This window comes from Hylaeus anthracinus, unplaced genomic scaffold (assembly GCF_026225885.1).
Source record: "Hylaeus anthracinus isolate JK02 unplaced genomic scaffold, UHH_iyHylAnth1.0_haploid 3, whole genome shotgun sequence".
Taxonomy (NCBI): Eukaryota; Metazoa; Arthropoda; class Insecta; order Hymenoptera; family Colletidae; genus Hylaeus; species Hylaeus anthracinus.
The window spans coordinates 5,481,392-5,506,716 of record NW_026535284.1 but is presented as its reverse complement, the minus strand read 5'-3'; the positions used below and the strand labels follow the sequence as shown (position 1 = coordinate 5,506,716).

The following is a 25,325-nucleotide window of genomic DNA, read 5'->3' as shown; positions in this document are numbered from 1 at the left end:
AATTTGTTGACTCCAAACTTCATGTATAAGGCACGCTGTAATGACCATCAGGTTGAAACTTGAGTTGTGTGGATAGATTCATTGTAATGGAGATTAGATTGAAAAGTTGGGAGGTTACTAAAACAACAATAAGTGACATTTCTTAGTGTGGAAGTTTGTGTATGGGTACATTGTAATGACCATCAGGTTGCGACTTGAGTTGTGTGCATAAATTCATTGTAATGGAAACATGGATTGCAAATGTAGATTCAATGTAATGGAGATCATGTTGATAACTTGGAAAGTTGATATATTAGCAATAAGTGGAATTTGTTAACTCCAAACTTCATGTATTGGCCACAGTGTAATGACCATCAGGTTGAGACTTGAATTGCGTATATAGATTCACTGTAATGAAGATCAGATTGATAACTTGGAAGGTTAATAATTTTACATAACAAACTGACGCATAAATACTTTTATTTCAACGACAGTTATAAACGATTGAATGTAAAGGCACAGAATTAATATCTACACCTAACAAATTATTTAAGTTCTTTGGTTTGTTCCGCATATCTATCTTTCAATGCTTACAAAAATAAAAATCTTTAATTCACTTAATTTACAAGGTCCGTTTGTAATCGATTTAGAGCTGCACGTACATATTTCATAGGTCTGCTGTTATTTGTTCAAACAACTTTAATATTTATTTGCCAAATTCGAAATGAGATGCGATACGCTTTGAAATGTGTTCGAGTACTCGTTACTTTACCTGTGCTTGCGCCACCTACAGCTGGTCCGTCCTCGTTTTGCCAAGAGCGTGAACTCGCGTGGTTACGATTTCTTTGGGAGCGAAGCGTCATTAACGTCCTCCCTTCATATGCAAGTGGTTCGCGATTATGTTATATAACGGAGAAGGATGATCGAGAAGCGAACGCATGCACGTCGTGTGCTGATTGGGAGAGAGAGAGGGGGTCCAGGGTGTTCGAAGGGTGATTTAGCCCCTGCATTTGAGCTCGCATCGTGTTTCTCGTCTGGGTGCCAGCTGTTGCTATTTTTTTTCTCTCTCCTCTCTCTCTCTCTCTCTTTCTATCTTTTGTTCACGCTCCTCCCCGACAAAGCTTTTCCCAGAGCTTTCCTTTGTCGAGCATCATCCGCGTTCATGCCAGCCGATCTATACCGAAATTAATCAAAAGGGAACGACCGTGAGCACGTGGGCAACTGCTCAAATGAAACGCAGACGCTTCTCTCCGATCAAAATATTAAATAGCGCGTCAAACCCTCAGGGGGTTCCACAACAATAAGAGGTGGCGGGGATCCTAGTTATGAAGGGGGGCTGGAGATACGGCCACGTGCCAACCATGGGAATATAATGCCGCAACGGCCACGTGCCCGCTACCTAACGGGTGTACGACGGCGAAACGACCACTGGTTGCTTTTTCACCAATCTATGACACCAACCCCTCTCGGTAAAAAGCTTTCGATCGGGCACATTAAGGAGCTTGGAACATCAAAGAATGAAAAAAAGATCACTTTTTTTTATTTTGTTTTATTAACACATATTGCGCTGATGCTTTGCCGCCAAACTCTCAACGGTAAGCGGGCGATTTTTTACAATTCGTACACAAAATTACTTCCGCAGAAAACAGTTGCAGTTTGTGAACTTTAGGTATTTATAATATAAAACGGTAACACTGTTCAACACGATTTTTTTTCCGCGATATCCACTAGGTGATTCTTATAGGGTTCCTCGTCCTAAATACGAATCTGAAAGTGAAATTGCTCCATCGCCCTCAGTTTTCGAGAAATACGAGATTTTGTAAAAACGGTCGATTTTTCGAGAAAACGTAGTACTACTTGAAAACTACGAACGCTAGAAATTTCTATTTAGTCTTAAAAGATAGAGGAGTGTTTTCTGAATACGAAGACATATTCCTTTAGAATTATCTGCTCCTTTGAATGGCTGTAAATGAACAGCGAATTTCAAAAAGGTGATGATGCGTGAATTTTTCACGAAATACTTTTGTATTTTAATGAAGAGTTATTCACTTAGGTCGATTTTACACTACGTTATCGGATTCTGCAAACATTTCTGAAGAGAAAACCACCCGCGGCAAATGTTGGGACGGTTTCTAATCCATACGGTTTGACAAAATGTCAACTCGGAACGCACGAACGGTGTTTTGCCGCTGCACAGCCATTGCTCGCTATGTTTCGGTCAGTTAGGGCCGTCGCTACGGGATTCGCCTAATCGGTGCCACGCGCTATCGGTTTTTGTATTACATTAACATGTTCCGGATAAGTAATTCTTCATTTTTAATATTTCATTTGTACTGCAACTCAACAAAACGGAGACAATTGTCCACTGTTTAAATTTTAATCATTAATTTCCCGTTTTTGTACCTTCAATTATTCGACTTTTGCTAATTTGGTACCGAGCAAACTTTATTTAAATCTAAATTGAATTATTTAACAATTAATTCAATCTATAATTGTATATTTTATTGTTAATTTTTAATGAAAACTGCTACCTATAAAAAATCACTCTTTAGAGCAGAGTTTACCCCCCAAACACTAACTTAAATAACAAAAGATCAAAGTATCGAAAAGTAGAAACATTAAGTTTTAAAATGGTTTTCTATTCGTCAATGTGAGACGAATTTTAACGAAGTTACGAGAATTTGATAGTTATTATTCAAGCACGTGGCGACGATTGTGCAGAACGCATGACGACGGCCCTGATTCACCGATATAAAGCGAGCGAAGCCTGCGCGCCGGCAAACAGAATTCGTGCGTTCTGAATTAATATTTTCTGGATCTGTACGAATTAGAAAACGTTCCAACATTTACCGCGGGTGGTTTTCTCTTCAGAAATGTTTGCAGAATCCTATAATGCATAATAAATTCGACCTAGACGAATAACTTTTCATAAAAGTACAGAAGTATTTCGTGAAAAGCACTCGCGTCGCCAACTTTTTGAACTTTGGTGTTCATTTACAGGCATTCAAAAGAACAGGTAATTCTAAAGGAATATGTTTTCATATTCAGAAAACACTCCTCTATCTTTTAAGACTAAATAGAACTTTCTAGCGTTCGTAGTTTTCAAGTAGTATTACGTTTTCTCTCAAAATCGATCGTATTTACAAAATCGCGAATTTCTCGAAAACTGAGGGCGATGGAGCAATTTTACTTTCAGATTCGTATTTAGGACGAGGAACCCTGTAAGAATCACCTACTGGATATCGCGGAATTTAAAAAAAGTTTAAATTTGTCGGATAGTGTAATTATAGAGAACAGGTACATCCTCACTGATTTCGATGATTTTTAAATATGTTGTAGAAATCAACATTTTCAACAACTTTTTCCTATACATATAACCGTCGCTCGACCTTAGTTTCCGAGATATTTGCACTCTTTGTTCAATTAAAAAATAAATTAGTGTATCATATCTACCGCATATAGTCAAATATTTAGGCAAGTTCATTTTTAATCCTTTGAAAGTAATTCGTTCAGTAACGACGTCAGTGTCAAACTAAATTGTTTCTGAGCCTAAACAATCGCGTAAACAATCGACGATTGACGACTCCGCGCTTACACACACGCTGCCACAGACGCGTAGCTATACGCAATATTCATTGTTGGTAGTAGCAATGGTTTTTGCAAATATCTCGGAAACTGAGGCCGAGCGACGGTTATATGTATAGGAAAAAGTTGTTGAAAATGTTGATTTCTACAACATATCTAAACATCATCGAAATCGGTGAGGATGTACCTGTTCTCTATAATTACCAATAAAATTTAGTTTCTCTTTAGGCTTATAAATATTTATAATCTTGGGAACAAAGTAGTTGAGTGCTTTCAAGTAGTGGTCTGACTTTCGAAAGCCTGTCTGATCCATCAGTCAAATCTTCATTGTTATTGAAGTGCCAGGTCTTCCATAACATACGAAAGGTGTCTCTTGTTATTGTTTTCGGAAAAATTAGCGTTTCTATACACGGATCCGTGCTCCAATAATCCTCTTTTTAACCGACTTCGAAAAAGGAGGAGGTTACTCAATTCGACATGTATATTTTTTTGTTTTTTGTTTAAGGTATGTTCACCGATTACGCCGAGATGGCTTGCCCAATCGGAATGAATCCTGTTGTATCTTGTCGAGCATGCCCCCCGGTGGTCCCATTCTCACGACTTTTTGCGATTTGTCATTTTCTACCCGTTTTTTTGCCAAAAAACCGTAATTTTAATTATGTTTATTCGCCGATTACGCCGATATGGCTTGACCAATCAGAATGAAACCTGTTGCATCTTGTAGATCATGTTCTTTCGGTGATCCTGCTATCAAGACTTTTTGCGATTTGTCATTTTTTACCCGTCTTTTTACCAAAAAACCGTGATTTTTAGGTATGCTTGCCGATCACGTCGAGATGGCTTGATGAATCGGAGTGAAACCTCTTGCATCTTGTCGAATATTTCTTCCAGTTGGTCGCGTAAAAGAAACATTTTGTGATTTGTCATTTTTTACCTGTTTCTTTTTTAAACAGAAACATTTTGTCATGCTTCTTACTCCGAGACGGATGGACCAATCAGATTGAAACTTCTTGCATCTGGAAGAGCATTCGCCATTTGGTCCCATAGCAAAACATTTGTCATTGTCCTATTTTTTACCACTTTATATCACTTTTTATCGCAAAAAGCGTACTATTTCACGTATGTTTGGCCTGAAACCGATGAAATCGATGAAACCCCATACATTTTGCTGCCGGAGAGGTTTTCGCAATGATCACAGAGGCAAAAATTCATGAATTTCTGTATTGTTTATAACTATTGTTATCGCAAAATTCCTATTATATGATGTAACTCGGTGAGGAAATTACCGAGCGCGATGGAACTTTCCGCATTTCATAATAGATGTATTCGTGATGTTCCCATTTGCAAAAATTTATGGACACTTTCATTGATTAAAATCATTGTTGGTGCAAAATTGCAATGCTCTGGTGTAGCTCGACAAGGAATTTACCAAAACGCAATCGATCCTTTCACATGTAGTTTCACATGTATTCCTGATAATCCCATTTCCAATTATACAGGGTGACCAAAAAATGTTGGATGTCCTTGAATGGGGTGTTTCGGGGTGGGAGGTGATTTGAAACAATTTTTTCTTAACGAAAATGTTGCTCGAGGCTTCGTTAAGGAGTTTCTGTTTCTGGAAAATCTCCTTAACAAAGCCTCGAGCAACATTTTCGCTAAGGAAAAATTGTTTCACCGCCCCCCCCCCCCGCTCACCCGCGGAACAACCCTTTTCAAGGACCTCCAACGTTTTTGGGTCATCCTCTATATTGCTCATAACTGTTGCATGAAACCTATTGGTTATAGATCGCCACTAAAAAGAGTGAAATAAAATAATTTTTTGGAAAAAAAATTTAACCGACTTCAAAAAAGGTACAGTGAAAAGTATGAAATAATTTCTAGTTAATTTATATGAATACGCACTAGCTCTAGATATAATTGCTTAAAAGTATGGGAAAATGCAGTGAAAAGTGTGAAATAATTTCTATTTATACTGCATTGTTATTCACCATCGTTTGATGAATTTGGTTAAATTATTAAATACATCATGTTAAATGCAATGCACCTTTTTCGGAGGCTACGCAAAATTTCAAATTAAGTATATTCAAAATTGCCAAACTTGGTTTAACTTTCTGTCGGAGAAACAAAAAATATGGTCTTTAATTATTGCTATCATTACATCCACTTTAGACATCATATTCATTAGCACTATTCAATATCGCCGCACCCACCAAATACTATCCCAAACCTATTCAGACAGTATTTCCATGGGTAGAGTATGCAGGGTGTCGTTGAATTAGTGTAAGAACCGGAAATAGGGGTAGCTGAGACAATTCTGAACCACAATTTCCTTTGCGGATAGTGCTTTGTTTTCGTTAACAGTTCGACGCAATTCGAAATTTTTGCAAACGAAATCGAAGTTCAGAATCGTCTCAGTTATCCCCAAAATTAAATATCATCAAACTTGGTTTAACTTTCTGTTCGAGGAACAAAAAATATGGTCTTTAATTATTGCTATTACTATATCCGCTTTAGACATCATATTCATTAACACTATTCGATATCGCCGCACCCACCAAATACTATCCCAAACCTATTCAGACAGTATTTCCATGTGGAGAGTTTCTACATTAGCAGTAATCAATATCGCCGCCCCTCCCCTCCAAAAAAGCCCCAAATCTACTCAAATTATATTTTCGTGTACATACTATATACATTAACTATTAATTCCACATAGACAATAAACATGTACACAATGACAGCATTCAATATTGCCGCCTCTACCAAAAGCTAACCCAAACCGGAATTAAAAATTGTTTACATTATGCGCCGCCTCCGAGAAAGGTGCATTGCATTTAATATGATGTATTTAATAATTTAACCAAATTCATCAAACGATGGTGAATAACAATGCAGTATAAATAGAAGTTATTTCACACTTTTCACTGCATTTTCCCATACTTTTAAGCAATTATATCTAGAGCTAGTGTGTATTCGTATAAATTAACTAGAAATTATTTCATATTTTTCACTGCATTTTCCCATACTTTTATCTAGAGCTAATGCGTATTCATATAAATTACCTAGAAATTATTTCATACTTTTCACTGTACCTTTTTTCAAGTCGGTTAAATTTTTTTTCCAAAAAATTATTTTATCGGTCCTTACGGACTCGTCCCAGAAGAAGAATAAGCCCCAAAAATTTCTTCATGTCTTGTATCGTAATGTCTTTCCATTTGAGGGCTTTCTTGGAAGTTGTGAATTTATCGATATTTTTATAATAATATCAATTTGACTCTTCTACGAGGAATGTAAAAAAATTATCGTCGATAAACAAAGCTACAGCATCCGCTACATTATCCGGAACGTTTTCCGTATCTATTCCTGATAGACCTAAAAACTCTTCCAAGACTGGACTGATGATCATTCTTCTTTAGAATTAGAATCATCCGAATCCGGGCTTGAATCGGAACTGCTTGAAATTATTCGTCGAATAATAGTTCGAGAGCGATATATAATTTCGTCGTCACTACAATCATCATTGATAACCTAGTCATCGCAATTCGATGAACTATCTGCATACAAATCTTCATTTTCACATGCTATTTTATCGTTGTCCATCCTGTGATTAACGGACAGTAGAATTTGCAATAGGTATTTAACACGTTCACGTCGGCGCTGTTATTTGCTGAGGATTTTTTTTTGAAATTCCAAGCGGTTAATTTTTTAAAAATGTGTAAACTTGACAAAATCAAATTACAGGTTTGCGCGGCGATAACTTTTTTTGGAATTAAAATATTGAAAAAATCCTCAGTATGAATTAGGCCCAACTATCAGAAGACACGTGTAAAAAATTTGGTTCATATCGGCCTAACCGTTTCTGAGAAAAATGCACCTTTGTATCAAAAACATAAGTTTTCAGAAGACTACAAAAAACTAGAAATTTCTATTTCCCGTTCGATTATCGATATAAATGTTATCAAATCGTATTTAATTTTATCAAAATCGATTAAAACACTGCTTTTTCGGAAATTTACTGTATTCTTTACCCTAGAAAACAATACCCTATGGCTGTGATCAAGGTAACCGCGCCTCCGGTCTTCCGCAAATTTCACTGTCGTTGTTTTCTATTCGAGAAAGTTGTCAATTGTATTTCCTTATATTTTTTACAGGAGCGAATTCCATTTTTCTTTATTCAAAAAATTGCTTTTACCACTTCTAGTGCTCCAAATTCAATTTTCTTTGCGTGTAATGGTTCAGAATTGCTTAAATTTTAATAAAACAAAATAAAAAAAAAAACAGTGATTTTTTTTCATTTTTTGATGTTCCAAGCCCCTTAAGGTAGTTATCGCAAGATAGTCAGGTTCAGGAATATAATTGAAAACTTTCATAAAACTACAGTCTTATTGCTCAGTCTTGTCTCACACATGTTTATAATAAACCGATATGCAGATCTACACGTTCATTCGTAATGCTCGAGAGATGATTGTGCCAACAACGCTGACTGTTACCGCGTAATTTCTCTACGTTGGGTTTTAGAGTTAAAAAAATTGTATCTCAGTAACGGAACGGCCACTAATTACTATTTTCTTTTTCATGGTTTAAAATTGCAGTTTTTATAATATATGGAAATAAATTGCATTTCAATTCAAGTTGAAACAAATTTGCGCTGAAGTTTGTATGTTTTATGAGAAGCTAATATTATCTGGTGGCACCTCCTGTCCTCGTCGCTCCCTTCCTTTTCTCCTCTCTCCCTCTCCCTTCACAGCTACGACAATTAAAATTACAAAATTTTTATACCGTTTTTCATGAAATTGGTGTAATCAGTTTTAATCGAAATAGGATCAAACCCCAAATTTCACTTATTGCTGATATATAAGCTTCAAAGTTATCAATCATATCTATAATACATTACAATGAATACATATACTCAAAGTAAGTCTCAACCTGAGGGCCATAACATTGAAACCTGTACACGAAGTTTGGAGCGAACGAATTTCACTTATTGCTGTTACACTAACCTTGCAAGTTATCAATCTGATCTCCATTACAATGAATCCACACTTAACCCATGTCTCAATCTCTGATGGTCATTACAGTGAACCCTATACACGAAGTTTAGTAGCCAACAAATGTTAATTATTGTTGTTACATTAACCTTCCAACATGCCAATCTGATCTCCATTACAGTGAATCTATCCACACAACTCAAGTTTCAACCTGATGGTCATTACAGCGTGCCTTATACATGAAGTTTGGAGTCAACAAATTTCTCTTATTGCTGTTATATCAACTTTCCAAGTTATCAATCTGATCTCCATTACATTGAATCTACACTTGCAATGCATGCCTCAACCTCATGGACATAAAAGTTTTGTAACACACAAATTTACTTATTGTGGTCGTATTGACCTTTCAACTTTTCAATCTGATTTCCATTACAATGCATCTATCCACACAACTCAAGTCTCAACCTGATGGTTATTACAATGTACCTATACACAAACTTCTACAACCAAGAAATTTCACTTATTCTTGTTATATTAACTTTTCAAGTTATCAATCTGATCTCCATTACAGTGAATCTATAGTCACAAATGAAGTCTTAACCTGATGGTCATTACACTGTGTCCTATACATGAAGTTTTGAATCGACATATTTCACTTATTGCTGTCATATTAACTTTCCAAGTTATCAATCTCAACTTCATTACTGTGAATCTACACTCATAGCTCAAGTCTCAACCCTGATGGTCATTACAGTGAACTGAACCCTGTACACGAAGTTTAGTAGCCAATAAATGTTAATTATTGTTGTTACCTTACTCTTTCAAATTCTCGATGGGATCTCCATTACAATGAATCTACACTCAACCCAAGTCTCAACCTGACAGCCATTATAGTGAATTCTTTACACGAGGTTTGGAGGGAACAAATTTCATTTATTGCTGTAATATTAATCTTCCAAGTTATCAATCTCAACTTCATTACTGTCAATCTACATTCATAGCTCAAGTCTCAACCCTGATGGTCATTACAACTTTTGCATATATACCAAGTTTGGAACGAACAAATTTCATTTATTGCTGTTATATTAACCTTCCAAGTTATCAATCTGATCTCCACTACAATGAATCCATGTCTGAATCTCTGATGGTCATTACAGTGAACCCTATACACGAAGTTTAGTAGCCAATAAATGTTAATTATGGTTGTTACCTTACTCTTTCAAATTCTCAATGGGATCTCCATTACAATGAATCTACACTCAACCCAAGTCTCAACCTGATAGCCATTATAGTGAATTCTTTACACGAGGTTTGGAAGGAACAAATTTCATTTATTGCTGTTATATTAATCTTCCAAGTTATCAATCTCAACTTCATTACTGTGAACCTACACTCATAGCTCATGTCTGAATCTCTGATGGCCATTAGAATGAACCCTATACACGAAGTTTAGTAGCCAACAAATGTTAATTATTGTTGTTACATTAACCTTCCAACATGCCAATCTGATCTCCATTACAGTGAATCTATAGTCACAAATTAAGTCTTAACCTGATCGTCATTACACTGTGTCCTATACATGAAGTTTTGAATCGACATATTTCACTTATTGCTGTCATATTAACTTTCCAAGTTATCAATCGCAACTTCATTACTGTCAATCTACATTCATAGCTCAAGTCTCAACCCTGATGGTCATTACAACTTTTGCATATATACCAAGTTTGGAACGAACAAATTTCATTTATTGCTGTTATATTAATCTTCCAAGTTATCGATCTCAACTCCATTACGATGACTATACTCTACACTTCTAACATTGTTTTCCAATCGGTTCAGTAGTTTCAGTGTTATGGGCATAAATATATGATAAACTTCAATTTTTTGGGCTAAAGTAGAAGACGAAAATTTCTTCCATCGTCATGCAAAACTAGAAACTGTCAAATTATGTCCAGTTTCTTATTGTCTACATGTAGACCGCACTTTTAGGAAGAAAACAAGCTGTTAGTAAAGAAAATCTATGGATAAAGAACGGAATTATGAACAATGGAGTAAAATAAGAACTATTCGATAAAAAAATGTCGAAACTTCAGCAAGTAAATTATAAGTAGAAATTTTATTTAACATTGTTGATTCGTAAGTGGTAAATATTGTAACAGATATAAATATGTTGTTAGAGTGTATATTCACGTTGTATGTTTCTAAATCAGTATTGCACCAGAACTTCGTAATCTCTATATGAGATTTCTCTACCTTCGTACGGTACATACAGCACACCATGACTTCTGTGTATCTGAAATAACAATAAGGAGCGAATGTTTATTTGTCTTGTTCTGAACATACACTAACGTGACACATCTTCTTGATGTTAACACTTTATTTACCGGGAGCCTATTTATAGGCTTTTTGATTGCAGTATTTATCTTTTCGAATTTATTTACTGTGTTGATGGCTGCTTACTTACAATGTTCAGTGTTTGGAAACAGATTTTGCTTTCAATGTACCTAGTAACAGTATGGAGAAATTATTGTCTGCCTAGATTGGCATATGCTACTGTAGAAAATTCTTGTTTGAATTAAGGACTGTTTCTAAATAGCCCGGTAGATAAAGTGTTAAGACTGATCATTTAGCGATATAAATTAACAGATAAATTAGCAAACGAAAATAAGTAGTCGTTCACTGGGAGCTGCAATTATGATATTTTTTTTAATGAAAAATTTCTTACAAATGTTCTAATATGGTTATTTTGAAAAACATATATTTGTGGTAACTTATTTTATATATAGTATGATTGCTGAACAAAAAAAAATGGAAACTGAATAAAATAATTTTTGGAAAAGAAATATAACAGACTGCGAAAAAATATTAAAATTGCACTGAAAAATATGAAATAATTTCTAGTTAATTAATAGGAATACTCGCCAGGTCTAGATATAATTGCTTAAAAGTATGATATAATTTCTTTTTATATTAAATGATATTATAACGTGTCAAAAGAAAAACCCGCAAAAATGGTGAAATATGAAACTACTGCAAGTTTGAAAAAAAGAATGAGTTCTTTGGGTGAAAAAATATCACTTTAACTTGATATGAGAGTTGTTTAAAATTTTTTTTGTATGAATTTTCTTAGTTCACATAGAAGAAAAAATGTATGAAAACGAAAATTTCTTTTGGTTTTTCTGTGTCAAACCAAAATTACGATCTGCATCTTTCCCGCCGATAGGAGGTTTTAATTGCGAGGTGCTCTACAAATGTGCGTCGCAGTCGACTGAATTTAAATATTTCTTGTTGAAAAAAATTGTACAGACTACTCAAATATCTATGAAAATAGGATAAAAAGTTCGATAGAATTAATTATTTTTTTCCATCCTAAACAAATTCACAAGAATCCGCTTTTTTTTAGACCTCCTAATTCAGGAGACCCCTTTAAGCGAGGAAACGAATTAATTAAATGCTTTAATAATGTTGTCGTTTCTCACCTTTCCCATGCATGGTATTCCATTGTGGTAAGCACGACCAACATAAAGCACCTCTCCTTGGACAGTTCTTCCAGCTTCGACTGCGTTTTCAGGGACGCGGCCATGTCCCGAATGAACCCACCTAAATTCAGCAGGCATCAGTATCTGCAAAGACAATAATCAAACATTTCCATCAATCATACATGACGAAATTCCACGAGAAACAACAAAGATACAGTAAATTCTGCTTATAAGGTAACCACGACGAAGCATTTTTCGAAATTTTGATTTTTACCAAAATCCCAGTGCTTCCAATGAAAACCCGTTGTTTTCGATTTTCAAAATTGTCATTCATCATCAGGTCAGGGTTATGAATTTCTTCCGATGTCAAATATATCATAAAATCGTTCGTAAGTCAATTTTTAACCGACTTCGAAAAAGAGGAGGTTACTCAATTTGTCATGAATAATTTTTTGTATTTTTTTTTTGTTAATATTTAACGTTTGTTAGGCTAAAATTAAATACAATCTAAAAGAAAACAACGTGTCAACAAGATTAATCGAAGTGATCAATTAGAAGTTTGATCAGCGTTTATCGAAACTTCGGTTAACTGTAGCGACGGTGATAAAGTATCTATTATCAGAAAGAGGAAATCTAGGGAACGTAATACGACGAGTTTAAAAGAAAAGGCTTGCGTGTATATCGCGAGTAACATTTATGTCAGAATGATATTATCTTTCGAGATAAATCGGGTAATAAAAGAAAATTTATTGATCTTTAAAAAAACGTTCAAGCAACAGTAAATAAATTGTATCGTGCGTCGAAAAAATTATTCATTAATCGAAGTAGATTATTTATCGATGTAAAAATGTCGGAATCCACGTATCTCTTATTGTCGTTGTAAATGGGTGGAGACAATGACTCACATGTTTTGATGATCTGACATCGAATGTATCATTTAAAATCGTGCACGAGTCAATTTTAATATTTCACCTGTATCACGTCTGGGTCAGGTCTAATATTTCCAAATGGAATAGTGGAGATATTAGAGTAAAAAGATTGAAATTTAACCCTTTGCACTCGAGAGGTGACTTTGAATCACTCATTAGGTTTTACGCAGCAAATCTATCAGCAATAATGTTTCTTTAGGTTTAATTTCTTTGGAGCTCGAGGTGTCGATAAAATGATTGTCGGTGAGGTAAAGGTGACCTTATTCTCAAATCTAGATCTCAGAATTCATGACAATAGAATGCTAAGAAACATCTAGAGTTGCTGGCAGATACCAGAAAAAAAAAACAGAAAAAAAGGACTCGAGTGCAAAGGGTTAAATTACACTTATGATATTATTTTTATAATACAGTTATCATTAGACTGCGGATCTTTATGCATTTATAATATGTTGAAATATGCAAAATATATGCAAAATATATGCAAAATATATGTAAGATGTATGCAAGGTATATGCTAAATATAAGTATAGGGAATAATTATTTAATAACTATTTTGTATTGTTTTCTTTATTATAATTTAAATTACAATATACAACAATAGTTTTTTTCAATATCTTCGATTGTAAATTGATGCCTCTTATCTGTTAAAATTAATTTATATTTATATTTTATATTCATATTTAAATTTACTCCAATAATGTGCCAGAACCTCTCGCGGTTCTTCAACGTGTTCACCATTTAAAATCTTGCTTATTTCGAATAATATATTAAAGTGTATTTGTAAGTGTTTCTAAATATTTCTTAAATTTTGTCCTTTTAATACTTATGATACCTATTGAGTGATCAATAATGAAGAAAGTATTATATATCGATCAAAAAAGTAATAGAAATTTAATTAAAATACTAAATTTGAAAATTCAACTGCAATTTTTTGAAACTATTTATGCTGTTCAATAAAAGTACCTCATTTCTTGATTAAATAAATTTAAAATAAAATAGGTAAATTAAAAATGGAAGTTAAAAAAATGTTATGATATTAAAGTGTACTTTTCGTTTTAATACTGAATCTATTTTATCTATAACTTTTTCTCCATAATCGTCGGGTATAATTTTTAAATTTTCTGTAACTGTAGTTACCAAATCTATAGATTCAGTTAGAGATAATCCTATTGTTTACAATTTCGTAATAGTTACTGACTAACTTGGAAAATGGAGATTAACTGCAACGTGACTCTGTCTGTTTACACATCATATCATCGACTTTGTATTGTCTCTCACTGTTGCCGATCGTAGCTGATCAATCTTTTAGGCACATCTATTTTATTTATTCTGGCGGAGCATTAAATAATCGGATATGCATTTATGCAAAAAATATGCAATATATGCTGTATGCAAAATATGCAAAATATGAAAAATATGCAAAATAAAAAATATCTATCATCTAATCATGACATAAATTTCAGGACCGGTTCCATTCGTCTACCTACTTTCTATAAAAATATGCATTTGCATAAAGATCCGCAGTCTAGTTATCGTAGATAAAATATTAACAATTCAGAAGATGGTCAGTTGTACCTCAAAATCATGCTTCATATGCTCTCTTCCCTCGTAACAAACATAAGCAACTCCGTGTTCTGGCTTGACTTTTGCAGGAAGGATGTCACCATGATGGGATGCTCGACCCACCACAAGAGTGCAACCATCCAAGTCTTGACCGACCTTGATCATTTCAGGTACCACGTGACGGGCTCCTGTGAATGGTACCCATTTGTATCCTGCGACAGAAATGATCGACGATGCTGAACTTGAACGTAATAACGTTTAATGTTACAAAATATACAAAAAACATATACACCGTGTTCGTATATCTTTGATATGATATGCAAATCGACTTTTAGCTATAGTGACGTCAATTCTTTCTATGTACATTGAAATGCAAATAAGTGTCCAGAGGTATTTTGACACGTTGAATATCGTAGTATAATTGGTTTTTATGAAAAACTGATACAATACAGCGAAACCTCAAAAATCTAGGTATTTGTACAATTGATACGCAGTGACACCCACTGTATAATTCATTAAGAATTTTCATAAAGTTATGGCAATAATTGCCAAGCATAGTTATAATCTGCTAGAAGAATACCAGTAAGTGAAACTTGTTGACTATTGAAGTTTATGTATAAATACATTATAATGACCATCAGGTTGAGAGTTGAGTTGTGTATACAGATTTATTGTTATGAAGGTCAGATTGAAAAGTTGAAAAATGAATATGATCACAATAAGTAAATTTATTTGTCACAAAACTTTTATGTCCATCAGGTTGAAACATGGATTGCAAGTGTAGATTCAATGTAATAGAGATCAGATTGGGAAGTTGGAAGGTTAATATAACAACAATAAGTGAAATTTCTTGGTTTGAAATTAGAAGTTTGTGTATAGGTACATTGTAATGACCATCAGGTTGATACATGGATTGCAAATGTAGATTCACTGTAATGGAGATCTGGTTGATAACTTGGAAAGTTGATATAACAGCAATAAGTGAAATGTGTTCATACCAAACTTCAAGTATAGGACACAGTGTAATGACCATCAGGTTAAGACTTCATTTGTGACTATAGATTCACTGTAATGGAGATCAGATTGATAACTTGAAAAGTTAATATAAAAACAATAAGTGAAATTTCTTGGTTGTAGAAGTTTGTGTATAGGAACATTGTAATGACCATCAGGTTAAGACTTGAGTTGTGTGCATAGATTCATTGTAATGGAGATCAGATTGAAAAGTTGAAAAGTTAATATGACCACAATAAGTAACTTTGTTTGTGTAATGTATTGGAATGTGAATTTTGGATGAATGTTAATTGTAATGTATTTTAATGTGAATGTTGGATGAATGTTAATATTTAAAACCACTAGGTATGTTTATACGTTTTATAGTTGTCAGTTGTGTTTGTGTTAGTAATTTATTGATTAGTCATTCATTTTGTATTTTATATTGCGATTTGATTTGGTCTGTGATATGTTGTCTAGTGTCTTTGAATTTTGACAGTTTTACGCCGAACATCGAAATAAATATCCTTACATTTGTTAGAAAACTTTTATGCCCATCAGGTTGAGACATGGATTGCAAGTGAAGATTCACAGTAATGGAGATCAGGTTGATAACTTGGAAAGTTGATATAACAGCAATAAGTGAAATTTGTTGACTCCAAACTTCATGTATAAGGCACGCTGTAATGACCATCAGGCTGAAACTTGAGTTGTGTGGGTAGATTCATTGAAATGGAGATTAGATTGAAAAGTTGAAAGGTTAATATGACCATAATAAGTAAATTTGATTTTTAGAAAACTTGTATGTCCATCAGGTTGAGACATGGATTGCAAGTGTAGATTCACTGTAATGGTGATCAGATTGATAACTTGGAAAGTTAATATGACAGCAATAAGTGAAATATGTCAATTCAAAACTTCATGTATAGGACACAGTGTAATGACCATCAGGTTGAGACTTGAGTTGTGTGGATAGATTCATTGTAATGGAAATCAGATTGAAAAGTTGAAAGGTCAATACACCACAATAAGTAAATTTGTGCGTTACAAAACTTTTATGTCCATCAGGTTGAGACATAGATTGCAAGTGTAGATTCACTGTAATGGAGATCAGATTGAGACCTCATAAGGTTAATCTAACAACAATGAAAATTAGTTAAATGTACATTGTTAATATATGATTTATAGTGTGAATTTTCATAAAACGAAACTAAACATTAGGAACAAGATTGAAGTCTATTTTATATCGGAGCTAGTAGAAAGTATTTGATTGATACAAAACGTACTGAACGTTACGAGCTGTAAAATGAAAGTAACTTCTTCAAATACTAGAACTGTACATTTTTAGTAATTGGGTTATTTTGTACATAGAGTGACGCCTGGAGCTAATTTTTCTGAGTACAAACAAGGTAAGAATCAAGCAACGAAATAAAATTGATATGAAATTTAATAAAATTCTTATTTTAACAAGTGTTTGTATATTTTTGTTACACTATAAAAATCGACTTTTAAGCTACAGTAACGTTAATTCTTTCCACATTGATATGCAAATAGGTGTCGATAGGTTTTTTGGCACGTTGAATATTGTAGTATAATTGGTTTTTATGAAAAACTGATTCAATACAGTGAAACCACAAAACCTCGTATAATTTTGATACGCAGTGTACAATATGTGGAATATATTCTACAATTAATACATCAATATTGTTATTTCATTTTGCACATATCTTTGGTTTATATTTCGCATGTATTTATTATATTAATTTATATCTTGAATACGTTAAATCCGCAATCTAGTAATCACATTCACGATAAATTATTACACAAATGCTCTTATTCGTTTGTAAAACCCAGTTTTACAGATCACGTTGAATATCTTGGTAAAGAAACATCGATTTTGGCTTAATTTGGCGTTTGGATTGGATTGGAGAGCTTTTGAATTTTTGTTCGATTTGTTCCCGAGGTAGCGTCTCATTTTAGGCAATATCTAGAGTTAGAAACGTCCGATTGGGTCGCGCAAAATGCCATATTGAAAGTAATCAGATTTCCAACAATTGCTTTTCACATTATTTTCCAATCGGTTCAATAGTTTAAGTGTCACGGGCCAAAATATATGAGAAACTTCGATTTTTTGGGCTAAAATAGAACACAAAAATTTTTTCTATCGCTATGCAAAAAATAGAAACTATCAAATTATGTCCAGTTTCTTATTGTTTACATATAGATCGCACTTTTACGAAGAAAACAAGCTTTTGTTGAAGAAAATCGATGGATAAATACCGGAGTTAGGAATAATTTGAGTAAACGTACAAAAATTCTAATTTTACTCTATTTTTGTATTTTTCTCTTAATTAATTAATCACTAATTAACTAAGGCGAAAATTATTTCTAATTATGTAAATAATATTGAAATTTAATAATAAAAATGAACAAAATGAATTAAATAATCGATTTCTGTACAAATAGGACTAAAATACAGAATGTAAAAAGGAGTAACAATGGAACTTTTGTACCTTCACTCAATTGTTCCTAACTCCGGTATTTATCCATCGATTTTCTTCAACAAAAGCTTGTTTTCTTCCTGAAAATGCGATGAATATGTGAACAATAAGAAACTTTACATAATCTGACAGTTTCTATTTTTGCATGGCGATAGAAGAAATTTTCGTGTTCTATTTTAGCCCAAAAAATCGAAGTTTCTCATATATTTCTGCCCATAACTCTTAAACTACCGAACCGATTGGAAAACAATGTGACAAGCAATTCTTGGAAATTCGATTACCTTTAATATGATATCTTGCGCGACCCAATCGAACGTTTCTAATTCGAGATATGGCTTCAAATGTGAAGCTATCAGAAAAAGATCGAAAACAAATTCAAAAATTCATATTGCGAATACCTATCCATAGAAAATTGTTTCATTGCGATTTTCGAGTTTCACAGATCAAAGTACACAAGACAAAAATTGTAGCATTGAATGTTGACTGTAAACTAGTGATATCCAACCATATATAATTATAATTACTCGTGTAATAGACTATGAAATCGTAGGACGTGCACTTTCATCATTACTCACCAGTCATTTTTATGTTTACAGCGATTCTCTAACTCGATGAAATACGGATATCCTGGATAGGTAAGTTGAAGGCACACTACAAGCACGTTGTACAAGCACGATCGCAAGAGTAAATGTCAGCGCCTCCTTAAGCGTTTTTAAATGGTACAAATCTTATCATTGAGCAAGTTTCTGGGTACACGTACCACGTATCGAGCGATAAGATGTTATAATACACTTCTCGAATTCACCGATAGCAAATTTACCTCGAATGCCTTTAAAGCCCTGACCTTCATTCTACGACGCTACGCTGATTTTAAACATCCTCGGATCTTTAAAAGTCTATACGTCTCGTTGGTTCTTCCGCATCTTCGATATGATTCCCAGATTTGGAATCCACTACGTCGTACTAAAATAATTGAGAGCGTTCAACACAAATTCTTATTCTTATTCTTATCTTATTCTTATTCTTAGACCTGTGGATGTAACTTGTCACTATTATAACAACATCCTGTGTACTATGCAGATGCTCGCTCTTAAGGGACTTGGAACATCAAAAAATGAAGACAAATCATTGTGAAACTTTTTTTTTATTAAAATTTAAGCAATTGCGAACAGTTCTACGCAAACAGAATTGAATTTAGAGCACAGGAAACGGTAAGAAAATTTCTCATTTTTAAATTCATATAGAAAGTATGATCAAGCTGCAAACCTCTAGAAATTCCGAGTATGGTGCCCCGAAATCTAAACGCTATAAATCATGTCTTCAATACAGACATTTTTTGAAAATATCTTGAGATCTAATAATTTTTTTGCCATGGTACCCTAATCATTTTTTACGTAGAATGAACAGAAAAATCGATCTGTGTAAAACAAAATATGCATTTCTATTTAAAGAAATGATGCCATTGTTAATTGCATATGCACTGTTGCATCTAAACAAAATTTAAAGGCCTGCAGATTTAGTGCTCTTCGAACCATTTATCTTTCTCCTTTTGGCATTTTTTCGTAAAAGCAATAATAACGGAGTTATGACTTAAAACAATTGCGTGGACCACCCTGTATATAAACAGTCTCATTCTTAAATTCTTATATAGAAAGTATGATCAAGCTGACGAACTCGAAAAATTCCGAGTATGGTGCCCCGAATTCTAAATTTGTTATAAAGTGTGATCTCTGAGTCTTTTCAAAATTTATTTCTTCAACACTGAATTTAATTAAAAACTCAAGCAAACTCCTCCTATATATAAACAGTCTCATTCTTAAATTCTTATATAGAAAGTATGATCAAGCTGACGAACTCGAAAAATTCCGAGTATGGTGCCTCGACGTCACACTTGTGATTCATCGTTTCCTGTCCGACGATTCCAAGTAAACGAAGAAGCTCAGGCGACGTATCGCGAAAAGTGAAACGTGACATTTTCGACCTGGCCACGGTCTCTCGAGCGATAACGGAAGGTCAGAGAAGGCGGTTGATGCGGCGAAACAAATAACAAAGGGAAAAAAAAAATAGCTAAGGATTCATTTGTGCGTTTCCCTTTGTTCGGTTTCTCCAGCCGCTAGGCGTCCCGAACTTTCTGGCACGTTGGAGGGGCTGAAATCCGACATGGCGATGGATCGATACAGCACCAAGGGATAGTGTTATGGGGGTGGTTCGCTGATAATACACGGGGGTTGCTGGCATTGCCCGATGGTGGAGAGAGCGTTCGTCTACTCCGCTCCACCCCAATGATAGACCCACCGGTGGCACCCCATTCGTCAATCCTTTTCCCTCGTTCTGGAGGCCCTTTCTCTTTGTTCGAGTTCGTTAAACTTACCAACCCTCCAGACTGTTCCATTCTATTCTTTTTCCTTCCGCTTTACCTTCTATTCCATATTTCCTATTACTGTCTCCATTGCGTACAAATATTGTACGAACGCTTGGATTTTCGATATCTCAAAACAGTTTCTTGTAAAAAAACAGTCGTTTCTTTCTTTTTAAATTATTTATTTATAGAGATCGCATTAACATCGAGGTCATTAGCGACCACTTTGGTGTACAGTTACACGTATACACGGTGTTCAGGCTATTACTAGCCAGCGTTTTTCTCGTAAATGGTATATATAACAAAAAACTGTTAAAATGATACTGTTTTTTATGTGCAATGTAACCAGGTAGATAAATCTTTCGTACTTGTACTCTTTTCTGAGAAATGAAGGTGACCTTCAGTTTTTCAAATGAAATTGCATATTTTTAATACAAAAATATGGTAGAGTATCGAATTCTAAACAAAAAAGTATTGACCTTTATTAGCTCTGAACCTCGTAGGTAACAAGTAATTTCACTTTATTACTTGAAAATTCTCTTAATGTAATATCAAGATGGCGATTCAAACGTTACATACGGTGAATTGTACAGTGAGTTAGATTTTATAATACAGATCTACATTTTTTAAAATGGTAAGGATTTCAGTACTGCTTTTTTCATCATTGAGGCATTCACTTAGATTATCGGGTATATCATGGGCTAGGTGTTATATTGTGAGTGTGGGGCAACTTAAAAGGATACGTTCGACAGATAATGGTATATGACACGCGTTACATAACGTTGGTGGTTGTTTTCTGAATACATAAACGTGTGTAATGTTTGTGTGCCCAATTCTAAGTTTCGCGAAGGCTACTTGATCTTTTCTATGGATAATATTAGGAGACTTAGTGTAGATATGTCTTCTTATTTTGAATAGTTCAGTGGATGGCGAGTTAGACCATTTTCTGTTCCAGCTACTATGAATTTTTTATTTAAGGGAGGAGTTTGGTCCAGCTAGTGTATTTTTCTAATGCATATAATTTCCAGATATAACTAATTTTTGTTATTAAAACTTTTTTATACATATAAGGGGACGTTCAAAGCAGAAAATTTGACAGTGTGGATTTAATTTGAATGTATACATATATACATGGGACTACTATATCTACATATATATATGTATACATTCAAATTAAATCCACACTGTCAAATTTTCTTCTTTGAACGTCCATTTATATGTAAAAAAAGTTTCAATAACAAAAACTAATTACATCTGAAAATTACATGCATTAGAAAAATACATTAGCTAGACCAGACTCCCCCCTTAAAAGGATATGTTCGACAGATAATGGTATATGACACGTGTTACATAACGTTGGTGGTTGTTTTCTGAATACATAAACGTGTGTAATGTTTGTGTGCCCGATTCTAAGTCTTGCGAAGGCTACTTGATCTTTTTTATGGATAATGTTAAGAGACTTAGTGCAGATATCTTTTCTTACTTTGAATAATTTAGTGGGTGGTGAGTTGGATAATTTTCTGTTCCAACTACTATGCATTTTTAATTTAAGTTCTCTAATTAGATCATTGGGAGAGATCAGAAAGCAGCTACATCAGCTTTCTCATGTCCAGTAATTTCTATGTGTGAAGGGATCCAGATAAATATAATATCAATGTGATTTTTGCACAAGTTCAGTGTTAAGTTATATATGGATTGAATTATTGGGTCCTTGTTATCATAATTTGTCAGGCAGGAAATAACACTCAGAGAATCAGAAAAATTAAAACTTTGGAGTAATTGGTGTTTAGAACGATTTCCAGTGAAGATTTAATAGCGAACGTTTCGCTATAAAATATTGAGCGTAGGTCGTGAAGCTTATACATATTGTATAATATACTTATATCGTATAATACAATATACATGCTGTATAATATACTTTTATCGTTGAGAACAACTCCACAGGCTGTACCTTCTAAAAAACAATTGTATTACAGGAACCAATTCAAAATAATAATGAATTTTAGGGAAAGGAATAATTAACCAACATTCTTACATATTTTTAGAGTAGAATTTACGTAATTCAAAGTTTATTAATTTTAACGTTAACCTCTTATTTCTTTTCTTATTAGTTTTTATTTTAAATTGTTTCCTGTACGAATACTTCTTACACTGACTGTATTTGCATTTAAAAATTACAAAATTATGATATCGTTTTTCACAAAACTGGGATGGTCAACAATTGTTATTTCTTTTTATGTGGTTTACAGTTTCGGTTTTTATAACATATTCAATTTTAAGCAAGTTCTTAAATTGCATTTTTTATTTAATTTGAAAATATTCATGTGGAAATCTGTATGTTCCATAAGGATCTGTGTTTAAACTACAAAATTTTGGTATCGTTTTTTGCAAAACTGGGATGGTCAACAATTGTTATTTTTTTTTAAATGGCTTATAATTTCAGTTCTTATAACATATTCAATTTTAAGCAAGTTCTTAAATTGCATTTTGATTTAATTTGAAAATATTCACGTGGAAATCTGTGTGTTGCATAAGGATCTGTGTTTAAACTACAAAATTTTGATATTGTTTTTCGCAAAACTGGGATGGTCAACAATTGTTAATTTTCTTTTTAAATGGCTTATAATTTCAGTTCTTATAAGATCTTAAATTATAAGTAAGTTTTTCAATTGCAATTGTATACTCCACAAGGATCTGTGTTAAAATGACAAAATTTCTTCATCGCTTCTATTAACCTGTGGTGGTCAATTTAAATGAAAATATATTCACACGATTAATATCTAATAAAAGAACAATGAAGTAAAGTTTCCTTAAAATCCAAAATTAAATAAATCCACGAAAGAACTACATTAACCCTGTATAAATCCAATTTCTCTTTTCCGTAGACGACTTGCTAGAAGGTTGAACATTTACTTTGATATTTCAGGTGGCTGTCAACCGTGATTAATATTGTTATCGCAAACGATGGAAAACGTTTCCTAGATTACTCGTACAAGGGACAAAATGTCGTTGCGAAGCTTTCACTGGAATTCAATGGAAACTAAAAAAGGTCGAAGCACGGAGGTTCGCGCGAAAGAAAAATACATACACGGTGTTTTCCTTAGAAGCTTTCCATTAGCCGAAACAGAGAATTTTATTGACTGTAACAGCCTGCGCACGTAATGTTAGGCCAGCCCTGAGGGCGTCGGCAAAGCAGTTAAGTAGAAGAGGAAGAACCGAGGAGAATAATTCTGGTGAACGCCCTCACTGCCTTGACCTCAACGACCTCTGGCTGCACTCGCAGGTTTAAGACCAGATTCCTTCGACGCTCGGAGAAGGCGTAGGTATTGGTAGCTGCATCCAGTTACTCCATATAACGTTTACCCTATAGATTCGTCCCACGGAATCGCCTAACCCAGACTACTTTTTAAGTTTTCCAATCCGATTCGATTATCTCCATATTTCGATGGAAATCGTTCCACTCATGCGATTCGAACGTTTAAACCAAATCTAGATTTAACGTGTCTGTTGTTTTCCAATCGGTTCAATAGTTTACGTATTATGGGCCAATATGTATATGAGAAACTTCGACTTTTTGGGATAAAATAGGACACGAAAATTTCTTCTATCGGCATGTAAAAATAGACACTATCAAATTATGCCCAGTTTCTAACTGTTTATGCATAGATCGCACTTTTACGAAGAAAATAAGCATTCGTTGAATGAAATTTATGGATAAATACCGGAGTTATGAACAATTGAGTGAAGGTACAAAAGTTCCAATTTTACTTCTACTTTATGTATTTTAGTCCTATTTATATAAAAATCGATAATTTAATTTATTTTGTTCATTTTTATTATTGAATTTCAATATTATATAGATAATTAGAAATTATTTTGGCCTTAGTTAATTAGTAATTAACTAATTACGAGAAAAATACAAAAACAGAGTAAAATTAGAATTTTTGTACGTTTACTCAAATTGTTCATAACTCCTGTATTTATCCATTGATTTTCCTCGCCAAAAGCTTGATTTCTTCGTAAAAGTGCGATCAATACGTAAAGAATAAGAAACTGGACATAATTTGACAGTTTCTATTTTTGCATGGCGATGGAAGAAATTTTCGTATTCTATTTTAGCCCAAAAAATCGAAGTTCTTCATATATTTTGGCCCATAACACTGAAACTACTGAACCGATTGGAAAATAATGTGAAAAGCAATTGTTGGAAATCTGATTACTTTCAATATGGCATCTTGCGCGATTAAATCGAACATTTCTAACTCGAGATATTGCCTAAAATGTGAATCACCTAACCCAGACCAACCCAGACTACTTTTTAAGTTTTGCAATCCAATTCGATGATCTCCATACTTCGATGGAAATCGTTCCAGTCATGCGATTCGAACGTTTAACCCAAATCTAATCCAGATCTAACCTCTCTAAGACGGTATACCCTGCTGGCTATAAGTATTAACACTTTACACTTCGAATCAGATTTCGATTTCGTTATCGGTAGAGTGCGGATCTTTATGCAAAATAAAATCTTTGCAAACCTACCAACAAAAATTGAACTTCCATTAGAATTCATTTTACCCTGCAAATATTGTAATACAAACTTTACTTTCAATACTTTTTTTTTATATCGTTGCATACTGTGTGCATTTTGTAGTTTCATGCATATTCAAATTTCGTATAAATGCATAAAAATTCGCAGTCTAGTTATCAGCAACTTACAATCGTTTTGACGTAGTTGCTCCGTGGATTTATTTATCGATGGATCTTAACAAAACTTCGCTTTATTATTCTTTGATTCAATATGAATCATATGAGCCTACTTCGATTTATATTCGCCACGTCAATTTTATGAAAAACGATATTAAAATTTTATAATTTTAATACAGACCCTTAAATGGAAGATTCGGATTTTCAAGGTGAATTTTAACAATTTAAATCAAAATGCAATTTAG

At 33.7% G+C, this 25,325-nt stretch overlaps 1 protein-coding gene across 1 annotated transcript; it reads right to left on the bottom strand.

The window, feature by feature from the left end:
• Positions 1–10,649: 10,649 nt before the first annotated feature.
• Positions 10,650–18,721, bottom strand: LOC128893670 (natterin-4-like). Its single transcript, XM_054154816.1, has 4 exons — positions 18,593–18,721; positions 14,536–14,735; positions 12,032–12,175; positions 10,650–10,845 (listed from the first exon to the last, which is right to left on the bottom strand). Exons 1-4 carry the CDS (start codon positions 18,597–18,599, stop codon positions 10,759–10,761), a joined length of 438 nt encoding a protein of 145 aa, XP_054010791.1. The 5' UTR covers positions 18,600–18,721; the 3' UTR covers positions 10,650–10,758.
• Positions 18,722–25,325: the final 6,604 nt, after the last annotated feature.

Bases quoted from the DNA above. Each gene is read 5' to 3' on its own strand.
- LOC128893670 (XM_054154816.1), bottom strand. The intron at 12,176-14,535 runs GTACAACTGACC...TTGTCTTTGCAG, and splicing joins ATATGAAGCATGATTTTGAG to ATACTGATGCCTGCTGAATT. The intron at 10,846-12,031 runs GTGAGAAACGAC...TTGTTATTTCAG, and splicing joins GAATACCATGCATGGGAAAG to ATACACAGAAGTCATGGTGT.